The sequence below is a fragment of the Podarcis raffonei genome, chromosome 2, assembly GCF_027172205.1.
Source record: "Podarcis raffonei isolate rPodRaf1 chromosome 2, rPodRaf1.pri, whole genome shotgun sequence".
NCBI lineage: Eukaryota > Metazoa > Chordata > Lepidosauria > Squamata > Lacertidae > Podarcis > Podarcis raffonei.
Window position 1 is genome coordinate 63,333,002 of NC_070603.1, and position 23,387 is coordinate 63,356,388.

The following is a 23,387-nucleotide window of genomic DNA, read 5'->3' on the forward strand; positions in this document are numbered from 1 at the left end:
GTAAGCAATTCCTGTGTGCTGGGAAGGAACCTTCAACCTATCTAGTTCCTGTCTTCCAAAGAGGCAATCACAATTTTGTAATCCTTCTCGCCTAATATCCCCCCTCTTCCCATACGGTATATTTCAGGTGGAGCTGCACGTCCACACAATAGCTCCCTCTCCAGAGTACAGGATTAAATCTTGCCCCCGCCTTTTTTTGGGTCATCCATAATTTAAAGCAAATGTAAAATCCTGCCAAATCAAGGTGATGCTGCGAATCTTCTGTTGTGTGAAGGGAAGAGGATTGGCAGCTGCACTGATCCACTGACGACAGCCTTTCCAGCAATGTGTCACAAAGCATTTTAGGAATGATTAGTTGTGCTTTGTCACTTCTTTGTGATCTTTGGGTAAACGATTAATAACTATTTATGAATGTGACGTGAGAAAAGCCACAAGCCAGTGCCTGAGTTAAGGACTGACATCAGCTTTCTGCCGTAGACAACTAAGCCACAATCCAGCACAGAGTCGGGAACACTTAAGCCTCTTGGAAGAAGTAAGTTGTGCAGTACTGCACAACCATACGTGTCTCAATAGGACTTACTCCCCACCTCCCCAGATATCTGTGTATAGGATTGCAGCTTAAGTGCACCTAACTGTGATCAATTGTAGTCCTGGTTGTGTATAATTACCTCCAAACTGTGAGCTTTTCACTTTGAGTAGTTATCACAGTGTGGAACCAGGGGAGGGAAGGAAAGAAAAGAAAAGAGGGGAAGCTTAGTGGAGATGTGTGTGTGTGTGTGTGTGTGTGTGTGTGTGTGTGTGTAAAAAGCTGAACTGTAGAGTGGGGGGTCCAGTGCATAAGAAGTAGTTTTCTTTCTCTTTCAAAATTACAAAGTGCTCACTTTTAAGTAGTAAACACACCTCAATACCTCCCACCCGTGGAGTGGAAGAATGCATGAATCTTATTAAGCCATATAGTAAATCCTTGTCAGCTCTGTAGCATCTCTAACATACATTCTTTCCACATTCAAACTGTGCTGCCTGGAGACCTTTGGAAATAGGTCTGGGGTGGGAAGCCTGTGATTTTCCAGATCTTGTTGGACCCCAGGTTTCATCAGCTGCAGCCAACATGGCCAATGGTCGGAGGTCCAGCAACATCTGAGGGCCACAAGTTCCTGAAATAAGTAATATGTGAGCTATGTCTGGACACCAAACGTTTGAGTCACACTCCAGGAATAGGTCTACAAGACATCGAGTGCCTTCTTTCCAGGCTGCCACGACAAGGAAAGCCTTGCTGAGCTAGATGCCCAGTGAAATGAAAGGAGGCTGTGCGCAGAAACAAATCTTGGACGAAGTTCCTGACATAGCAGACAGCGACAATGCATGTCGTGAATATTTAGGGAATTTTAAAATGATCGTTTATACATCAGTACTCCCCGCCACTAGCAAACTAAATTATTTTACCAATATAATCTATGCTGCAAATCTATGCATGCTTTCTTCTAAGTGAGTAAGCACCATTGAACGCAGTTTACTTCTGAGAAGCAATGCAAAGGAACACACAGATAGTTATTCTGTGCCACTTTCCCAAGCATAACCGATAACAGGGCTGGAGCCCAAACTTAAGAGGCAGGCTGCTGGTGCATTTATCAAGTCTGTTTGTCAAGCTTCTTTTCCTAAAATGTAACACCAATAGGATGGTGAAATCTGGGGAATGTTATAGAATAGGAACATGGTGCAAACAGACCAACCCAAACATCCAAAAGGTTTTGGTGTATTGGGGAGGGGGGACTTTAGTTGTGCTGGTTTATACCAGGGATGAGAAACCCTGCCTACTGCCCCCAGGGACTCATGTGGTGAGGTGGGTAAGTGGTCAAGTGCTGCATGCCAGTTGGTATGGCTGGCACAAGCAGTGAGGGCACATGTGACTGACAAGCTGCAGGTTGGCTGCCTGTGATTTACCTAGTAATAAACCCCCTGAGTATTAGCAGTGTGTCAGTATGAAAAATGAGAGTACAGTATCAGTTCAACCACATCAAGACTTTGCAATGCCCTATTCCCCTGACTGCACCGCAACCAGGAAGACCCAAACATCATATTAAAATGCAAGCTATCTCCAAAGCATGTGATCTTCATCACTAAATCAAAAGTCAACAACCCTGGATTTTTAAGCATAAGTCAAAACAACCTTATAGGATTCCACTGCAGTCCCAGTATCTTGCTTTCCAAATTGCATCTGCTTGTACAGTGCTGAAAGTAGCAACCTGCAGGGAAGCTGCAGAAATGCTAGAATTTCAAGACAACCAATAGGCAGCCTTGTCTACTGAGTAAAATCCAGCAAATGGATTTATGCATTGAGCAAGTCTAGGACATACAAATTGACCTTCATTAATGCCAAACCAACAAGGGTCAGAATGTAAATTTAAAATGCTTCTCCATTTTTCTTTCTTTCCTGCATTAATGTTTAGCCGCAGGTAGAAATGGCAGAAGAATTCCAAAATGGTATCATAGCAGGGTTGGGGAACCTCTGACGATGCAGTTGCTGTTGGACCACAACTCCCATCATCCCTGACCATTGGCCATGCTGCTTGGGGGGCTGATGGAAACTGGAGTCCTGTCCAAGAACATCTTCAGGATCAGAGGTTCCCCACTCCTGCTTTAGAGCGATGCATGAAAATGCCCTGTGCCCAGTCTTTTCCAACGAGAGCCAGGGCTTAGGGAGCCTGCCACACTGGCCAGTCATATTAAGCACATATGACTAGCATCCAACATATGAAGAGGCAGCAAGTCAATACTGTCCTGGAGAGAGTTGGGTTACCTACCAGAAAAATTCCGGGTTGCTAGCATTGTAGTGAGGATTGCACCCTGAAATACACAAAAGACAAAAAGAAAACGGGGAAGCAAGAAACATCACTGGGTTCAGAATCAGACCCATCCCTTCCCCCAACCCTAGTCTCCTTCCTCTTAAAGGCATCTAGTGGAAAATGGAGCTGGCTGGGGCTCCAAGAGGGATGGCTCTTTGGCATGGTTCCAGGGGTATGATGAATATAGTTTGGAGGTGGTATTAATAGATATAGCTAACTGTTTGCAGAAAACAAGTCACTGGATAGTGGCTCAGGGATTTTTAACTACTCTGCAAGTTTCTCAATGATGGCAGCAGGGGTTTATTATAACCACCTTATAGAAACTCAGTATCCTTTCTTGCAGTGTTAATGGGATTTCGTCCTCTGATAAACAAGCATCCTCCACGCTCTGATGAGACCAGGACAACTGACAAGTTTCTAGCAGTCACTGATGAGGAATTCCCATTGCGTCTTGAGGGGAACTCCCCATATCTCATCTCCCCATAGAAGCTGCAGTTGCAGCTAGACTCTACTAGACACATCAGCGATAGAAGCCCCCTGCCCTGCCCGAGAATAACCTGCTTTCCTATTGTTCAGAACTGTGCCCAAGCCCCAGAATGCTACATGGTACTCCCAAACTTGATATATTGTGAAATTAAAAAATACTGGACATTTAGAGACAGATCTATATATGTGGCATGGTTTGTTTGTTTTAAAAAAGCAATTCAATTTTAGCACCTGATAATAAAATCTACCACAGCTACCACTATTTCTACTACTATTACTACACATATCTGTTCTCACATAGCATATTGTCCCATAGATGTCAAAGAGCAGATCGGTCTCCTCACATCCATTTTATAGATGGGAAGACTATGGTACAGTACTGAAGTAACATCTTCAGAGCCATTCTCTGCAAGTTAATAAAAGAACTGGTTATAGATCCCTGCTCTCCTTTGCCAAGCATTTAACACCGACTATCTCTCAGTTACGACTGCCTGTTTTCTTACTGAAAAAGAAAACACCTCACAAAAGGAAGGGGCAGTACTGTGCATAAAACTGTTTCTACTTTGTCAAATTAAAACAGGATGTAGACACACATATTGCCACTGGATAAAGATTCCGACCTGTACCCAGACATTCTCTGTCCGCTAGCACAAGAGCTCTTGTTGTACTAAGCTGCAGGTGAGTTTTAATGTTGCGCAACAGTTAAATCCTGTGCAACAGCTGAGCTAGTGAAAACTTGTTGTGCAGCGGATTGTTCAACCTGTGCAACAAAGTTACAAGCAACCTGCTAATGCCTTCTCTTCCACAACAACGTTCTGCAGTTGGAAAACATTTTACCCGTGGAACAAGTGTACCACTAGGGGACTAGAAAGCGCCACGTCAGATACACCCTGCATGATGGAACTTACATTTACTCCCACTGGTTGCACAGGACTCAAAACTTCCATCCAAATATAACTTTCCAAGAGGGGAAGTGAAAAAGGTCAACCGGGCTATGCCTCATTTGATACTCTTGGTCTCTCTCATTTTTGTGGGTGGGTGCGGACACACAGAGCATTTCTCAATTTCCCAATCAATTTCATGAGCTAGTAAGAGGACATGTATAATAGGATTACATTAACATAATTGAAGCAGTAACAGATTACTGGAGGAAAAGTAAACACAAATGATTATCTGTTTCCTTGCTCAGTAATCTTATTAGCCTCCAGCCCTGAGGCTGGAAACTTGCACAGCATTCAAAGGAGGAATAACAGCATGTGGAGATATCCAACAAGGCCTCGGAGGAAGGTGCTGATGATAGCAGTGGAGGCAATATAAACTTCTTAGCCGATACTGAACTTTCCCCCTGGGCATAGGGCTGGTGGACAGTGATTTGAAAATGGTGAATTTGGACACTGATCCCAATTTCATTGTCTTGAAGGACGTTCCATGGAAATCAATGGAAGTGCCCTTAAGGAATTCAGATTCAGTGATTCCTAGGAAGCAACTTCAGTTTGTCCTATAAAAAAAGGGGTTTAGTCTAATCAGTGTTCACTTTTCAGGAATTATTTTAGTGGACTTTATCAAAGAGCAGAGTCCTTGACATGCCAAGAAATGGTGACACTGCAGGCACTGCAGACTCGAGTGAGCCTGAAATGGGTTGTCCCTTCTGCAGACACTAGCATCTAGTTATACAACAACAATCAATGGGGGCAGCGGGGAGCCACTGCTCTACTTTATCCTTTGTCATTCAGTGCATACAACCCAAAGACTTAATTAAGATATCTAGGAAGGCCTTTCCTTTCTCAGCACAAAGGTGGCCATTCTGAAAGCCAATTTCTTGGAAGCCTCACAGCTTTCTTGGAAAGTCAATTCTTTGGGAACCTTTATGAACACGGGAAGGCAGATGAAATGGAAAACAGTCTGGTGACGTACACCCATTTCCTAGAAGACCACCTACAAGTCAGAGAAGAGGTGTGGATTACCTTTAGCTTCCTTCTGGCATTGAACTTCTTCAAGCAGTCCACAGTCTCCTGCCTGTGCATGCAAGATGCCACGGTGGAACGGTGCTGTAAGGCAAAAAGAAAGTTGCTCAGAAATAGAAGGGAATAGAAAATAGAACCTGGCTTCTTTTACTTGTGATACTCCTTGGTTTGCATGAACCCATGTGTCCTAATCAGAACTTGTTCCCTGCCCATTGTAACCAGGTAAGATCAGTAAAATATTTTGGGGAGCCTCTATTTGGAGACTCCAGCCTTTGTGCAGTGGGTTAGCCTAGATAACTCTCAGCTTCTTACACCTTTGCGCAGGATGGTTATTTCATGGCTATACAGTCAAGTCTGAACTCTGCACCATCTCTGTGTCTCTTGAATGTGCACTCATATATTAGGCATATGTTTGCCTACTCCAAGCAGTAGCAAATAAAACTTTAATGGTTTGTGCAAACTAGTTTTCCTGCTTATTCATTTGTTCCTTATTTTGCTACACCAGAGATTCTGGAGATGGTTCATTAGGTTGATGGTGGCTTAGGTAACCCTCCCCAGTTTGATTCTCTTATGCACTGATGGCTCAGATTATTGTCCTTTTCGAGCACAACGGACATTCAAAGCAAAGACCTGAATATAAATGTTCCAGCCCCTTGGGAAGGAAACCCATAGTTTAGCAATCTATGTAGTTGGGGCAGCAACACTAGATAGATAGAAGTACACAAGTAAAAAAATGTTCCAGGAAACTGAGGATATTGCTTTAATGATAAGCAGTGGGGTTTGGGGAAATCATCCTATATAGGCTTCCTGATTCTGAGTGGATGAGAGCTAGAGTTATTTTTTTTTAAATTAAAAATAAACTTGTCAAAGTCCTCTGTAACAGTTTTATTCCAAGAGCACAGCTGAGTTACAATACGGCCTGTGGAAATAGTAAAAGTGCATCTCAAACTGTTATTTCTGTAGATCAGAATGACTAGGTCTGGTGGAAAACAGGAAAAGTGATTTTAAAAGTTATGTGCTTTGCGCTCCTCTGAAGCTGTTTTTTTTTCCTGGGAGCCCGTCTTGATTGCTATAAGTGGACTGCATGAACACAGACACTTAATAAGTGCAATCAGCAAATGGTTCAGTGTTTTTTTGGAGCCACATAACCAGTTGCCCATAATAAGCATATACCTATGGCATGTACCTCATGTGATACAATGCTTATTAATCAACATGCGAACAAATGATTACTCTGCTGTGCGTGTGCTACATAACTGAAATATATTTTGTCCCACTGAAACCCTCTAAAAAAACTGTTTTTCATCCAGACAATCCTCAGGATCTGGGCAGTTGCACTTACTGATATCCATGGGTGCTTCAGAGCTTCAGCCGCTGTGATACGTTTGGATGGGTTGATCGTCAACATTTTATTGATGAGATCTTTTGCTTCAGGAGTGACAGTATCCCACTCGGGAGAAGGAAACTGTAAGAGCAAAGGGACAGCACTACTCATAACAATCTGATCAGGAGCTCCCCCTCCTTTTTTGCATCATGCAGTTTGGCCTATTTGCACACTCTCTTTTTCACACGATACAATAATGCGGATTTGAGATAGGGAAGGGATAAAAGCATCCATTTTTGTAGGAAATGGTCTCTGACATGCACAGGATACTGTAAGAGTTTGTTAATATTTTTACCACTGATTTCCACCCAGCAGCTTTTCTTAAAACAAAACAAAAAGTTTCACATGACCAACCTTAAGGCTGGGTGCATTTCTTGCTAATCACAGTCAATACAAGGCAGTAAACATAGCACAGAATGACCACTGGGTGGGGGCCAGGTGCTGAAAATGCTCTGCCAAACCCTGTTCTCTGCTGAACTGCCATCCAGCTGCAGGTTTGCCAGCTTGTTAACACACACAGCAAAAAATAAAAACATCCACGGAGCAGCCCCGTTGCATGGCCCATTTGGCCTTTGTGTGCACTGAGGGGAAGCCATAAGGCCTTGCCCTTGAATGGTCACAGAGTGGGGTGAAAGAGGTTGGCAGCTAGACACTATCAGTACTTTGACCAGTATCTTTTTGGTGTGGATTTTCACAACTGAACTTTGTAAACTTTTATTTTCTACGTTCATCCACTTGGTGGGTAAAGCTGGAGGAGAGCCAGGTGCGTGGCTGCAATTTGCATGTTCATTCTAGGTCGCCCCATTTGCCATCTGGCCCAGATCCACTTTCTTTGTTCCCTTAATGGCCCGTCACCCAGGCTATTGCCTCACCTGGAGGCTAGCCTGACTATTCCAAGAATTAGAAGGAGGGGTGCAGGTATTAGAAAGGGATTGGCATACAGCCTACTCCCCCTACAAAACTCACAGCACTATCAAAAGCCCTGCATGCCTTGGGATCAGGTACCTGAAGAAAACCTGTTCCTACATAAGCTTGCCTGCACATTGAGGTCAGCAAGGGTGTTCCTGAAGTGAGGGAAGTTGTAACCAAAGAAAGGGATATTTTAATTGTCACTTAGTTATGGAAATCCTTTCCCCAGAGACTCTCACCTGGCTATCTTTTCAACAACAGGAAAATACCTTTTTATTCTCCCAAGCTTTTTAAGCTTTGAGTTTTAACCATTTAAACCTCTGCTTTTATTTATTAGGGGGGGCCTGTGCTTTAATTGGCTTTTTCTTATTTCTTTCTTTCTTTTACTGTTGTAAACCAATTGCTTAAAGGGTCATATACAAACCCATGAAATAAATAGATACAAATTGTTTGCTTTAAAAAAAGAAAAAGAAATATCCCCACTTAGCTCACTATATTTTTCCCCTCACAACAAACTTGTGAGGCCAAAAGACTGAGACTGGCCCAAGTTCACTCAGGGAGCATCACAGGTGAATTGGGATTTGAGTCCAGGTCTCAGAGTCCAACCTACTAACCACTTCACCACACTGGTTCTCAAATAAGCTTTCGGACCTGGTGCTCTGTCTCTCTGTGTGTACAAAACAAAGTGGGAGTTGAGAACTCTTCAAAGAAATGATGGCATGTGAGAAAGGAAGAGAAAAGAATGAAGGGATTTGGGGGTGGAATCACTTACATCATAGGCTCCAGCTTTGATCTGCTGGTATAATCGATGTTGATCCTCATCCCAGAAAGGAGGATAGCCAACCAGCAGAATATACAGAATAACTCCTGTGTGAGACAGGGACAGGCATTGTTATGTAAGCTCCAGCCACTCATAGGTGGGGAAAAGGGGTTAGTTCAGTGACTCAGAAGCCTGGAGCAGCTGTGAGCCTGTGAGACTCAAAACTGAAGCGGATGTGAAAAGGCTCCTTCTTGTCTGAATTGTCAATGGTAAGTAGGAGCATTTTTATGGTTCAGGCTGAGTCGTCAGTTAGCATCAGAACCTGCCTGACAGGGGGCACTAACAAATGACCAGCTCATTGAGCAATTGGCTATTTAATTAGCATTCACTCATTAACTTGTGGGTAGGTTAGAGTCAAAGCAAGTGTTAACACACATTTTTCAGTGTGTTTCCCCGTCATTTTCCTTACTGCAAAAAAACTAATGCTTTGAGGAAGCCGTTTCTTGTTCAGTTGTTATCTGAGGGAAGCACCCTCTGTCCCAAACAAAGAAATCACTTGCCACTTAATTGTCAGATACCCTGAATCCAGTTAGTAAAAAGTATCTTGTCAAGTGTCCAGAACAGCACCCATCCTAGCTAAGTAACAACATCCAGGAACCGCAACACTGCAGTCTGCTCTGTGGGCTTGTTTAAGCCCAGTCTTTCCTCCATATCAGTTCATACAGCTGAACGTGGGTGGGACAAGGAAGAAATCCTACTTCTCGTCTACCATTTCTACCTGTTCTCTTACACACTATCAGGTCCCTATGTCTGATCTCAGACACCCAAAACACTGTCTGAGGTTTATTATTTTGAAGAAATTTCTTTATCAACAACACACATCACAATGCCCCCTCTCTTTCTGTACTGCATATATGCTGCCCAGGAAATTTTCTTCCACTCTAATAGTTTTTTTGTATGTGGGAATTGAACTTAGAAAATCTGGGAATGCCTTGGCAAACTTTTGCAAGGATTGGCACGTTATGCATGCTAGCAGCAGTAATGCAACATTCAGACACATCAGACCCTGCTCAAAGATTCTTTTGGAATGAAAATGTAACATCAGGTGTATGCTCCTCATCTGTTTCCTACAACATTCTGCAACCCAACACAGGAAAAACTGTTCCTTCCATGTGTGTGCTGTGAAAATGAGGCTGAAGGTAAAACGTTTAATTAAGTGAGTCACTGAGGCATCAACATGCCAAATAGGCAACATACACATACAATCTGGCCTCATGAGAAGGCTTGTCCTTTTTTGAGAGCACTATCTGATTTATTTATTTTTAAATCACTGAACTTGCATGATGAGCAACATAGGACTGTTGAGAAGTGGACTTTCTCATAGAGACTGCCTGAGACTCCCCTTAAGACTCTTATTCTTCAGAAGTGGCCCTGCTGAGGGGATGACTGCATGTTAAGTCATTGCACCAGGACACAGTTTCAGTTCCTACCATTCAGAAGATCTTTGTGGTTCATTATTCACATCAAATATTTTTTTTAAAAAACACATGCCATAGGAAGCCAGGTGTTTTGCCAGAAAGGAACACATTCCATCTGAAATAGCACCCATTCATAAAGTTTAATTCAGGCCACCTGCGTTCGCTTTCTGCTCTACTGTAACTACTTGTTTGGGTTACACAAGTGATTTAGGCTTACTATGTTTCCTTTTCTCATTTCACAATATGGATAAGAGCTCTTCCCTGAGTCTCAAAAGAATGAGGAGGATAAATAGATTAATGAATGAGAGACTCCTTTAGAGATGCTATGGTGAGGGGGGGGGAATATAATGGACTCTCCAAGTTAACAAACATCCAGAAACACAATTTTTAATCTCCAAATTGCTCTTGTGGAAGTTACTCTCTGGTGAATGCTAATCCCATAAATCCATAAACTTTGCAGCATAATGCTTCCTGGCTGCTAAAAGCTCATTCAGCTAGCTAGCCATTCCTCCCACAGGTCATAGGAGTAGGGTTTTGGTTGTAAGATTTTCAGCCCATCGCTTACAAAACATTTCTATGGTTTCCTCTAGTACACATGATTGCGGAGTCACAGATTCATACATGAGTTTGTCATATTGACCAGAACAACTTTGCTATTTTTACTAAGAGTTTTAAGGACAACAACCCATCAGAGGGAGCGCTGATGTGGGGAGGGAGCCATGCCAGTGCTTTCACAACTGCATTCAAATACAGAGCATAAAATATTTCCCTTCGAAAAGCATCCCTTATTTTATCATCACAACAATCCTGTGAGCTAGGCTGTGTGGAGAGATGGTGACCGCTCTAAGGTCACACAACACTCTAGCCATTGCACCGCACTGGCTCACATGGGGGTAAAGAATTCTGGCTTTCCATTTGATCCACGGCAGAGGATGACAATGAATGCTCACATCCTCTTGCATGATGTGCTACTAGAATTCTGTTTCCTGTAGAGTTTATCAGTCCACTGACACTAGTTCACACAGCAGCACTGACATATCTCAGAGGTAACCAAGCCCTGTGAGCAAGCTAGGGACTGCACACAGTATGAAAGATGGGGAGAGAATCACAGCAGCCTCCATCTCATTCCTTAAAGATTTATTTTGCCTGTTTAGCCACTTTCGAAACATAACCTCACTTACCACATGCCCACAAGTCCACAGCTTTGCCATAGGGGTCCTTTCGGAGCACCTCGGGTGAAAGGTAGCCTGGAGTACCTGCAAAACCTAGTAAGGCAAAAAGTTACAATATGCAGCTAGTTACACATCATGGGGTCCAGCAGAGTCTGCAGCAAAAAGCTCAAGGCAGTCGAATGGGTAAAGAGAATTGCTCTCTAATATTCCCACTGAACCTGGTGTTTTTTTCTGCACTAGATACATGCTATCCTGGAGCACCTTTGCTGAAAATCACTCCTAATACCTCTGATTCAAGTCTTCCTGTGCTTGTAGAGCTATTGCCACAACCTCACTTCCCATCCACAAGAGAAAAGTATACGTAGTCTTGTGGTAACCTGATATTGGTTTCCGGACCCAATTCAAAGTACTGGTGTTGACCTATAAAGCCTTAAACAGCTCAGGACCGCAATACCTCAAGGACCACCTCTTTCCATATGAACCTACCTGGACCCTGAGATCACCTTCTGAGGCCCTTCTTCATGTGCCTCCTCCTCAAGGTGTCAGGAGGGTGGCAACAAGAGAGCGGGCCTTCTCTGCAGTGGCTCCCCATCTTTGGAATGCTCTCCCCTGGGAGGTTCGACTGGCGCCTTCATTATACACCTTTAGGCGCCAGGCAAAAACATTCCTCTTTAACCAGGCATTTGGTTGATCCGATTTACATCCTAGGCCCTTTTAAAATGTGTTTTCTTTTAGGGAGGGTATTGGGTTGCTGTTTTCATTTTCATTATTTTGTGGTTTTATATCTTGATTTTATTCTGTGAACCGCCCTGAGACCCCCAGGTATAGGGTGGTATATAAATTCAATAAATAATTATTGTAATAATAATCTTTAGAAAATAGTCCAAAGGGGAGGAGCCCCCAAACCAGCCCCATAAGAACTCAATGGCCAGCTTCACAGCTATCTCTGACACCTCCGCAATGCCTTTCACTATGTTGAATCTAACCCTTCCTCTCCAGAGGGGGCAGAGACACTCCCTCCATCACCTAGCTCCTGGAGGTACCAAGGGAGGTGTGAACAGATGGGAGAGATCCTGCCTTCAAGGCAGAATGTTAGGTTGCTTGCTAAGGAGCCGAACCACTCACTGCACTAAGTTAAGCCTGCCCCATATAAAAATGTGTATAGCAGAAGCCATACTAAACGGTTGATGAATGTTTGTGAGGATTAAAAAATAATAATAATCGTAAACTGATGTAGAAAAGTGGAGCATTGAATTTAACACTGTAAAATGAGAAATCAAAATAGACATGTTTGTTTTCCCCGAGTGTCTATGCAGTCCTAGTTTGCCCCCTCATAAAATAGGCTGCTATGCCATCTAGGACAGCATTTTCTGAGCTAACAGAAGGATCTCTTCTAGCCTTGTTGCTGAGATCCTTTTGGGACTTTCTGCATGCAAAGGTTTGTGCTGTGCTACTGAGTTATGCCCCCTCCCCTAACAAATTGCATCCACCAAAATGTATTTGTGGTTTGAGAAATTATAAATGGATTCCCTTAACAGCCTATGTCTACAGCTCAAAGATACAATAGCAATGTAAGTTATGATGACCTTAGTAAGTTACATTTATAGCTGCAAGTTATCGTGAGTTCATTAAACCACATCTAGTACCCAAGTAGACTTTTTAGAAAATGCAATTAAATGGCTAAACAAATTGAAGATATGCCACTAACTCAGTAAAAGAAACCTCAGGGGAGAAGAACTAATACAGTTTGGCTAAACATATTGGCCATCGTAACTCAGTTAAGTCAGGGGACTCTACGTAGTCAAAATCAGGGTGGGTGGCATTTTTAGAACTGAAGACTATATTGGAGCAACTAAAATGCTTTGTATATTTCATCTACACAAAATCCTCACACCTTTTACACAAAAGGCAACAAACCACAAATGGTTGGTGTGTTCCGTTTCTTCCAGTAATATATTTACTCAGCCTCTTACAAAGCATGACAGATTGCTGTTTAGGGGGTTTGCTTTCTCAGCCTTTAGTTTCCAAAAGCTTATTTATGGAACTAAGGTGGCTAGAACGTTTCTCAGTATTTTTTTACCAAGCCTGCCTGTCAGTCATATAGGAGTTCCAAAGGGATCAGATATATGGAAACATGGGTCTTTTGTTTACCGCTGAATCAAAACAAACGTCAATCCATGGAAAACACAATTGGTGCTTGTTCTTCCCCACACCTTGACCTCACACACATGGCAAGGAATTCCTTAACCCAAGCCAGAAAAAAGCTGGGATTTTGAATGCCACATCACCATACTTCTCAGACCCTTCCTTCTTCTAGCCTAGCGGTTCTTAAATTCTTAGTTATGATTGGCCAAGATTATAATCAAATGCATCAACCACATCAAATGTGCTCCCACGCCTAATTAGTAATAAAATTGTACTGTAATTGATATGCCTGGATTCTTCAGTTGCAGTTAATGAAGGATTCCTGGTCCAAGAGTACTTCATGATTGCACCCATACTCAGGCACAGATAGGCTGGTGCCTGTTGCTTTCTAGCAAAACATTTTGTTCCTTTCTGGGAGGCAGGTGTTTTGGGAAGATGGAGTGTGTAGTGGATCCCACAGGAGTCCCCCTCAGACATTTGTAACACTGCTGCAGGTTATCATGTTCCTATCTAATATGTATTTACACTGCATTAATTATGGTGCATTATCCTATTTAGAAGTGCAGCAATCCTGTTCTAGATTTTGATTATCAAACTGAAGCTTAATAAGCTGAGATATGAAAGAGCCTCATTCACTTCCATGCAGCCCCTTCACTCCTGCTGTACAAGGAAAGAAGCCGGGAAGCTGCAGTTAACCATAGCTTCCCTTTACAACACAAATGTCTTCTAAGCAAGCCAGTATATGAAGCCAAGGTTTAAAGGTGGCTACCAGATCAAGTTGGCTTTCATGGGAACCATTAATCACAGCTTTATGGTTCTAATGCCATATTTGCACAGAATGTAAAGCCATGGTTTATTTAAACTGTGCTTTGTTTTTTAAAAAAACTACAAGTTAAGCACAAGTTGTCCCACAGACAAATCAAAAAAACCATGACTTGCTTCTCCTAAGCTCTCACCCTGTGCCTTTTGGCGAGTGCCCTGGGTTGGGCAGGCAAGCAAACCATGGTTAAGGAAAGGTGTTGGATTTACACACAATGCCAAGCCATAGTTAAAAGTTTTGTAAGGCAATGATAAATCATGGCTTCAGATCATGGTTTGTTGGTAGTAAACAAACCATGGCTAAGACACTGGGCAAGGTTCACACATAATACTAAGACATAGTTTAATAAACTTTGGCTTAGCATCACATGTAAACCAGGTCACAGGGAAGCTATAGTTAACTATGGCTTCATGGCTCGTTTGCCCATTTGTGTGAAGAGAAGAACAAATGTGCAGATGTAGGAAGCTCATTTATATACTTCATTGGAGGTTTTTAAGTAGAGGTTGGATGGCCATCTGTCATGGATGCTTTAGCTGAGATTCCTGCATTTCAGGGGGTTTGATCCTTGGGTCCCTTCCCATTATCTAATTGTGTGGATGTGGTCCATGCACTATATTTTTATTGACAAATAGGATGATACATGAACGGGCAGCTGTGCTACTTTGAACCCCTCTCTGTTCTACATATTGTACATGACTACCTACAACAGAGATTATCAAATCTCACCTAGCAGATTTACAGGATAGTGCAATTATATAGCTTTCCAGATCTTTAATGGCAAGCAACACATATCAGGTATACCTTTGATGAGATCCAAACCAGAGTGACCCATAGAAGAAAAATAACACAGACCATGCTTAAGGCGAGTGTGGCTAACTTGTGGTCCTACAGATGTTGCTGTACTACAGCTCCTAGCATCTGTGACCCCCCACCTCTCTGTGTAGTGATAGTTCTAAAATATTCAAAAAAAGGAGAATATGTTTTGGTTGGTGGTTATTTGGGAGTTTTTCCCTGAAGTACTAACCACTGTCATACACCTACTCTGCGGCAGAATAATCACCATGTTTATGGTTTCTAAAGCTTATACAACAGATATGTACAACGTACTGGGCTTAAGGTCCGAAGATCCTTAAAATATTCACAGCAATTGAGTCCCTTGTTACATGAGCATAACTAGATCCACAGAAGTGTTACACCCATGACACCCAACTTTGCCCCACTCACCAAACCAAGCCTGCTGCTCCCCTTCCACTTCAATGGCAAGCCCAAAGTCAGCCAGTTTTACAGCAGCTCCCTTCAGTTTGGATGCCAGCAGGAGGTTCTCCGGCTATGGGAGGAATCAGTTAGAGGATAAACAAAAAGAAGCACAACTCTGAAGTACCCATCAGTTCCGAGTCTTTAAAAAATACCACCTGCACATTTTCAATTATAACCATGCTGGTCAGAAAGCATGTCTATGGTGCAGCCCTCCTCTCTCTGCCCCATGCTCAGCAGAAATGCGGATACTTATGTGCCCCGCTATCCTCACCATGGGAAGGCATGGGATACACAGCACGGGTGGCGCTCTGATCTAAACCACTGAGCCTCTTGGGCTTGCCGATCAGAAAGTCAGCGGTTCGAATCCCTGCGACAGGGTGAGCTCCTGTTGTTCAGTCCCAGCTCTTGCCAACCTAGCAGTTCGAAAGAACATCCAAGTGCAAGTAGATAAATAGGTACCACTCTGATGGGAAGGTAAACAGCGTTTCCGTGTGCTGCTCTAGTTCGCCAGAAGCAGCTTAGTCATGCTGGCCACATGACCCGGAAGCTGTACGTCAGCTCCCTTGGCCAGTGAAGCGAGATGAGCACTGCAACCCCAGAGTTGTGGTCCCTTTACCTTTACCTTTACGTACCCTGCTCCTCTCACCATGGGAAGGTGTGGTATACAACATTATTTATTTCCCTCAAGACTGCTTCCTGAACTTCCACTTCTACATTCAAGCACTAAACAACAAGCCCAGGGTGTTTCAGTGTGAATGAAAACAAAACTGGAATGCTCAGAGCTCTCCAAAACCAAGTGAATGGGCGACCAAACAGCAACTGCAGTTCTAGGTGAGTATAAAGTGATGCAACATGGGGCAAAAAAAATCCCCCTAGAAGCCTATCATCACCAATGGCTACTAGTTATGCTCACTATATATGCTGCTTCCAGGATCAGAAGCAGTAGTATCTGTCTGAACTCTAATTGGTGGGGAACAACCAGAGGAGGGGCCTGTGTCCTATTTATGGGCTTAGCACTGTGGGAAACAGGGTGTTGAGCTATGGATGCCTTTGGTCTAAGCCAGCAAGGTTCTTCTTATGTACCAGCTTCTGTTCTCTCCTGGACACTTAGCGGGAGCCCTGTCACATGGCTGCGTGGGCCATTTTTCTTGGTAATGAGTGTGAGCAGGGAGTTTAGCAGCACTTCAGTAGGTGGGAGAAATATAGAGGGTGACGTGTATTCTGGAGGAGGGAGAAGAAGGAGCGAAATAACAGAAATGAAGCATGTGTTTCTTAAAGCAACAGGCAAAGGAATCGCTTATGGTGGTGATTGCAGGTGGGGACAAGGATTTGGAAACAGGACATTCAGGAAGGGCTGTCTCTAAGGGCAACTGCCCCAGGTACTGCATGTTGGATGCCCTGTACTTGATAGTGGCAGTCCCAGTCAGCATGCTTGCTGCCTGGCCAGCCCAGCTACCTTCCACCCAGCTTTGGAAGGTTCTCCACCTCCTCCCTTCCTAGAGCAAGGGAGGGAGGGAGGGAGGTGGAGGAGGAGGTGGCAGAGGCAAAAGGGAGATGAAGGCAATGGGGAGAGCCGAAAGGTGTCATTTTTCCTGGGCCCCGCATTCCCCTAGAATGGTCCAACGTTCACATGTCACAAATCGGTTTTTAAAAACTTACTGGATTTTCCCTGGAAAGGATTAAACTGTGGGTGGGATTTGATGCCAACAACATGGCATGCATGCTGTGAAAATTTTGCATGCATGGTGAGCTCCCATCCCATAATAAGCCAGCCCACAGATAGAACAACTCCCTAATTAGTGAAGAGGTAGCTCATATGGCTGGCTGTTTTGGCAGACAACAGTGTACTAACAGGGCTGTCAGCTGCACCTCAGGACCTGGGATTGCCAACAGCACTGACTGAAGAAACATAGATCAGGTTTTCTTCTCTGCTCGGCTGCCTGACTCCCAGATCACATTCAGCAACCATGTTATTAGTGCATCCACTATAGAGAATTATGGTCAAGTTGCATGCTTACAATTGCAGTCGCCAGCAAGGAAGCAGCTGGCTGGCTCAGTAATCCCAAGGCAAACAGCAAAAAAACGCCCCTCCGTTTCTTATTGAGTCCCAGGTACAAGCTACTTGCAGTTTGTTTGGTTTTTTCCAGTGAGACACAAAAGAGACTGTAAATCCTCTGACTGCTGCTTATGTCCGAATGAGAAAACATCTTATTTGGAGTAGGAGGTGGAATACTAGGATGGCGATATGCCTCAGCTAGCATCTTTTGGCCAGATTCTGACCATGCCACGTGGTACTCATTTGGCTCATGAGCTACTGCAGAAATGTGGGGAACTGAATTTAGGATTGAGAAAATGAGAAACGGAGAAAACAAAAACCGACAGATCTTTCCAACCCTACCTTTGGCTTGAAGTATTCTTGGATACACTTACATTTTACAGCTGGGTTAATTAGGAAGGCAGATTTAAAACTGGAGGTGGCCACCTGTATCATTTCAGGCTGAGGGGAGGGCTCACATGATTGAATGTTCCTTCATAGTACAGTGGTACCTTGGGTTAAGTACTTAATTCGTTCTGGAGGTCCATTCTTAACCTGAAACTGTTCTTAACCTGAAGCACCACTTTAGCTAATGGGACCTCCCGCTGCTGCCACGCTGCCGGAGCACGATTTCTGTTCTCATCCTGAAGCAAAGTTCTTATCCTGAAGCACTATTTCTGGGTTAGCAGAGTCTGTAACTTGAAGCGTATGTAACCTGAAGCGTATGTAACCTAAGGTACCACTGTACAAAAAAAGTCCCTCCTTGCAGAAAGCTAGGTATCAGCATGAAGGATTTTAATCAAGCTTTCTCCCTGATATGCTAATTTTCTATGGACAGGAATTTGTTTTCGGAGGAGGAGCATTCAGTCCAATGCAATTAGAAGGTCGTACAGCTCTGAAAGTTTACTACTGTACGTCTGTGAAAACTAGGACCTATGAAATCTACAGACTTCAACCACTTAACAATTCTATTTCTATCGAAGCTATGCTATCATCTACTTTCTATCAAAGTAAATCATCCAGGGTATGTATGTTGGGTGTAGGAGTTGGCTGCAGAAGGGATACACTTTTAGTCTTACAGTTTATAAATATTTTACCTTTAAATCCCGATGCACTACACCCATCTGGTGGCAATGTAAGACAGCTTCCAGGATCTGTTGAATGCAGTGACTAGAGAGAGGAAACACAGTCACATTACCTTGGAAGGGGTCAGGAGATGGCTTGCAGCAAGGTTTCCCAGCAGAGTCCTGTCTGCACTGCTATCTTTTTGCCATTTCCTATTTTCCCCTTCCCCTTTCCTGCTAGCAGCCATGAAGAATGGCTCGGTGCCTTTCTCTGCGGAGCCAGGCTTACCAACAGGACGGGAAATGAAATAACCATTGTAATCTGATTGCCATTGAAACTGTATTACAGCAGGGCATTATCGGAGGCATTCGGGTTCTTCCGTGAGAGGAAAAAAGAGAAAAGCTGGTTGCTTTATGAGCATGCAGTGTTGCAGAAGCTAATGAGCAAAAACCACTGGATCGGTTTCTCACAGAAATTATGGCAGTAGAGATGGGGTGGCAAGTTCATGATCACTTTTCTCATGTTGGTAGGTCTCACTACGACAGCTTGATGAGACACACACATCATATTGCAGGCATGTGGAAAACAGAGAATGAAGGCCCAGGTGCCAGAACAGCTGTCTGCAAAATGAAATGGCTCTGTTTACGTTTTTGGCAGATGCTAATAAAGCAATCGTTTATAATGTTCTGGGCATACAGGAAACTTAATAAAAGCTGTTTGCTAAGAAGCACACCAAGCTGATACGCCAGGTGATTGTAAGCATGTGTGTGTTGTTAAGGCTGCAAGTCTATGCTTACTTACTCAGAAGTAAGTTCAGTTGAAGTTGGTGTGACCTATTTTCAAGTAAGCATCTTTGCACGGCAATCGTCATCTTACTAGTTTAATTCATTGTCCCACAAAGCCAAAGAATCAACCTCCACCCCAGCCCAAGAGTCACTATCCAAATTAAAAGCTGGCAAACTTTCAATTAAGGGCATTTCAGGGCAACCTGCTTGTTGAGCATGCATCCTGATTTATTTGCAGAGCAATCACACAATGCTGGTTATTTGATGAGCATTTGCCCTGATAATTTGTGCAGAGGTTAGAAGGCATTGCATCAAAGCAAGTGGCATTTTACACTTTCCACTGTATTTCCCAAGCACTGGGAAAGGACCAGGGAAAGACAGAGGCTGTCGGTGCTGAGAAGGGAGCAGATTTGTCTGAGATCAGGGTGAAAAGGGAAGACGGAAGTAGGCACTGCCGTTGCAGTGTCTGTTTTTGTAGCTGCTCCCACCACAGCTGCCTATATCAAGAAGGAAGGAGCAGGGCCAAAAAGGGCTGGTTAAGGAGGTTTCATGGGCCAGATGCTGTCCGTGAGCCATCAGTTCCCAGTCCCTCACCTAGAGTCACACTGTATCACAGATTGTGCCTATATTGTGTATGAGCAGCTGCAATGGCTCCACTCCCACCCCAAAACAAGGCACACACCAGTACTTTTTCATTTACCTTGATCATTGCTGGCCCATGATGTCTGTCATCATGAATCTTACTTTTATTTGGACTACTGGCTGTCTTTGGATTTTAATTTTATTGTGTCTATTTTGCATATATGCACACACACACACAGAGAGAGAGAGAGAGAGAGAGAGAGAGAGAGAGAGAATATGCACTGTATTTTGTATTGTTGTTGGACACTGCCTGCTTACATGACAAGAAGCATAGTGTAGCAATACAAAAAGATTGAAGGCAAAACTAATCAGTGACAGAGATAGAGATAAGCAGCAGGTTCTCAGCCTTGTTGCCTGTCAGCCTCAGAGATGAAGTGTTGTACAGTTTTTCCTAGGCACTTATTCTTTCCCCCATACCCACCTGGCATCTGCTTCACTATAGTATTCTCTAGCAACGATGTCCTCAAACAGTTCTCCGCCTGTCACCCTGTGAAGAAATTAAAGAGGAATCAGTCCCAGCTCCAGACATCCTCCTGCTGCAAGGGACGGAGGAGAAAGTCAAGGCAGTTCACGTTTAAAGGGGGGAGTGTGCTAAACCTACACTTTCCCAAGGAACACACAAAACAAAGAACCATCTTTTGAAATGCACACTTCTCTGAATTTTGCAATGAAGTTCTGCAGCCAAGTAATGTATACATTATTTTTTTAAACCATATACTAGGGTAAAGCACCCATAAGAATGCCTGTATTACTGGCAATGAGATACAAAATGTATTTTATTAATGAAAGCAGCTCTGAGCACACACTTTGTATGCAGAAGGTTGGAGGAAGAACTTTCTGATGGTAAGAGCTGTGGGAAAATGGTGGATTCTCCTTCCTTGGGGATTTTTATGCAGAGACTGGACGGACATCTGCCATGGATGCTTTAGTTGAGATTTCTGAATTGCAGAGGGTTGGATTAGGATGACCCTCAGGGTCCCTTGCAGTTCTATACAGTTCTATAATTCTATTATTCTACCATAGCTAGCAGTGCTATTCATCCTATCAGATTTTTTTGCCTCATTCTGCAAACTGTAGGACCGTAATTCTGGAGGAAATGATGAAATGGGCTATCACCATTTCCCCTTTGTTGTCTTAATATCTTGCCTCGTGTGGGCCATATGCTAAGCATGCAGAACAGCAATCCCCTCTCAAGTGACCTTGCCAACCTCACTACTTCCTCGCTAGCTTTCTTAGAATTTCTCGTGGAGCATTCCTACTGTGATTTTGCTTGCTGGATAGGAAGGAGAAATTAAGAGCAGCCTGAGAAGGAACAGGTTGGAACAGGAGATGTATCAGCGCCGTCTTGGATGCCAGACCCCTCTGTCTCAAAGGAGTAACAAAGAAAAACTGCAGCACCAGGCAGGATCTCTTAAAGGATTTGGAGAACAGTGCAAGAGCAGCTGGTCCTCCAGGGACTTCACATTCAATATGCTAATTGTTGTTCTAAGAAGCTTGAAGGGCTGATCTGCATAAAGAGCAGTGCTAATTCTCTTAAAGCTGGATGCTGCAAAACGCTTTGCGAAATCCAAGCCACTTAGCTGCTCTGCTTTCTAAAAGGGTTGGACACAAGCTACCCAACACTGATATCCAACTGTGATAGGGCACCAACTTAACCTGGAGACAGCTTTTAAGGAAGTTGAAGGTTGTTTGGCAGAGCCATTGTAGTCTGTGATGCACTACACACCAATTTATTTGTCTCTTGTCAAATGGGTTTTGCAGGGTTTTGACTCATTCCAAAGTATATGTTTGCCTCGTGATGGTAGAGAGACAGAAAATGTGTGCATGAGGCATGTGGAAAAATGGCTCCATCACACCACGTTCACTTTTCAGTAGGTGGGTGGAGAAACTCTATGATCTAAGTCCACTTTGGACTGAGTAGCTCTCAAACTCTGTGTGTGTCTGAGAGGTAATGCTCCCGTAGTGATTCACAGAGTACTTAACATGCATATGAAGATTTATTCATGTTCCGCCATTACTTACAGGTCAAATATCAGGTAGTGGTGTGCCTCCTCTGATATGCTGTCATGAAGCCTCACTGCAGAGACAAAAATGGAACAGGTTACCAGCCAGAATAAACTTATTATATTCAGAGGTAAATCTACTGGTCTTTCACCTTGGTCCATTGAGCTGAAATACTTCCCTAGTGCAATGCGGGCTGCAAGTGTATGAAGTGGAACCACACTTCACCTCACCTATATTCATGTATGTATTTATTTTCTGACATTGACAGCCTTTCCTCCATCACTGAACCCAAGGTGAGATCCATGTGGTTCCCAGAGGGCCACCGATCGACGCACTTACCAGACCCAGGCCCACTTAGCTTTATCAAAGTAGTGGCGTCATATACCTTCAGAACATGTCCTGGGAACCTTCCCCATCTTGCCATATATTCAATGCTTCAAAATGTTGAAAAGGAGGTAAACCTTCTGCAACATACATGCATCCAGGGAGTATTTTCTGATCACTGAAGTCGACTTTACTGACCTTGGCAAACACCGCCATTTTTCTGCTGAAGGTCTTTATGACTGCAGACCGTCAAGTAACAGAAACAATGGTTTCCATATAACACGGAAGAGGGCGAAAAGAAACAGTGGATTTCAATGGAAAGAAGGCAGACTACGGGCCAATTCATGGGACCTATTGTGTGTGTGCCCAGGTGTGGGTTGAATGGATTTGCTTTTCAGCTGAGGATGTGCTAAAGTGCTCGTTTGTTTGTTTATAATGTGCCTGAATTACTTGTCAGCCTTACACAGTGGAGCCAAGTACATTTGTTTCTCCATTCAGCTCACTGATGGCTAACTGGATAGTTGGACACGCGATGAAATAATCGGGCAGCTTTACCAGGGACTCTGCTGCAGTTTGAATCCACCATTCCCCATATCTCATCCATGTTCAGGGAAACAACAGATCTTTATTGTGGGATCGGTGCATCTCATGCATACAAGGTTGGTTGGGATTTTTTACTGCATTCATATGAAATCATTGTCATCAAAATGCCAGTCTGTATTGTTTTCTCCCTTTAATTCAGATTTACCCTTTCCATGTAAATTAGATGCATAAAATCTTGCCAATGCCTTATGTGTATGATATTTCAACAAGAGCTTTGTGATCTTACCACCACCACCCCACAAAAAAACCACATCATTTACCTCTAGCTGCTAGATCGTGCTGACTCACAACAGGGAATAGATGACAGCATCTCACTCTGACTATAAACTTCCCTGAGGCTTTGGGCCAGCCATTGTTAGAATGAGTCAGGCCTAGCTTGGGAATTCCAAGTTTATATTCTTTTGAGAACTGGGCTGCAATTGTATGCAGCCTAAAACACTAACATCCGACAGATTTCCATTTTAGGGTGAAAGCTGAAATTCTTCAAAGGGAAAAAACAAATCATACGGTTGACCAAGGTGGCTCTTCCCACTATTCAGGGTTGTACAGTTAGAACCCAGCAGCTAATAACAGCTAGTAGATGCCACAGCCCAGGTGACAGCAACTTCTCTATATCTCCCTTCCACCAGCTCTCAATGCCTAATATCTTCTCCATATCCCCATATCCCAAAGATTGCTGCCATTTGCTTGGCTTGATAAACACAGCTTCAA

At 43.5% G+C, this 23,387-nt stretch overlaps 1 protein-coding gene across 4 annotated transcripts in view; it reads right to left on the reverse strand.

Annotated features, from left to right (window-relative positions):
* The window catches only part of CAMK2A (calcium/calmodulin dependent protein kinase II alpha), a 109,867-nt gene that overhangs the window by 21,567 nt on the left and 64,913 nt on the right, over positions 1-23,387 (reverse strand). For all 4 annotated transcript variants that reach the window (XR_008328940.1, XR_008328941.1, XM_053377020.1 and 1 more), the window contains exons 4-12: positions 21,768-21,822; positions 20,167-20,232; positions 18,351-18,423; positions 15,186-15,288; positions 11,006-11,089; positions 8,359-8,453; positions 6,636-6,758; positions 5,294-5,377; positions 2,802-2,844 (exon numbers count right to left, since the gene is read on the reverse strand). Coding sequence is in view for 2 of the 4 variants with exons in the window: in XM_053377020.1 (XP_053232995.1) it covers positions 2,802-2,844; positions 5,294-5,377; positions 6,636-6,758; positions 8,359-8,453; positions 11,006-11,089; positions 15,186-15,288; positions 18,351-18,423; positions 20,167-20,232; positions 21,768-21,822 (726 nt within the window). In the remaining 2 variants the exon portion in view is untranslated. The remainder of the gene's footprint in view (positions 1-2,801; positions 2,845-5,293; positions 5,378-6,635; positions 6,759-8,358; positions 8,454-11,005; positions 11,090-15,185; positions 15,289-18,350; positions 18,424-20,166; positions 20,233-21,767; positions 21,823-23,387) is intronic.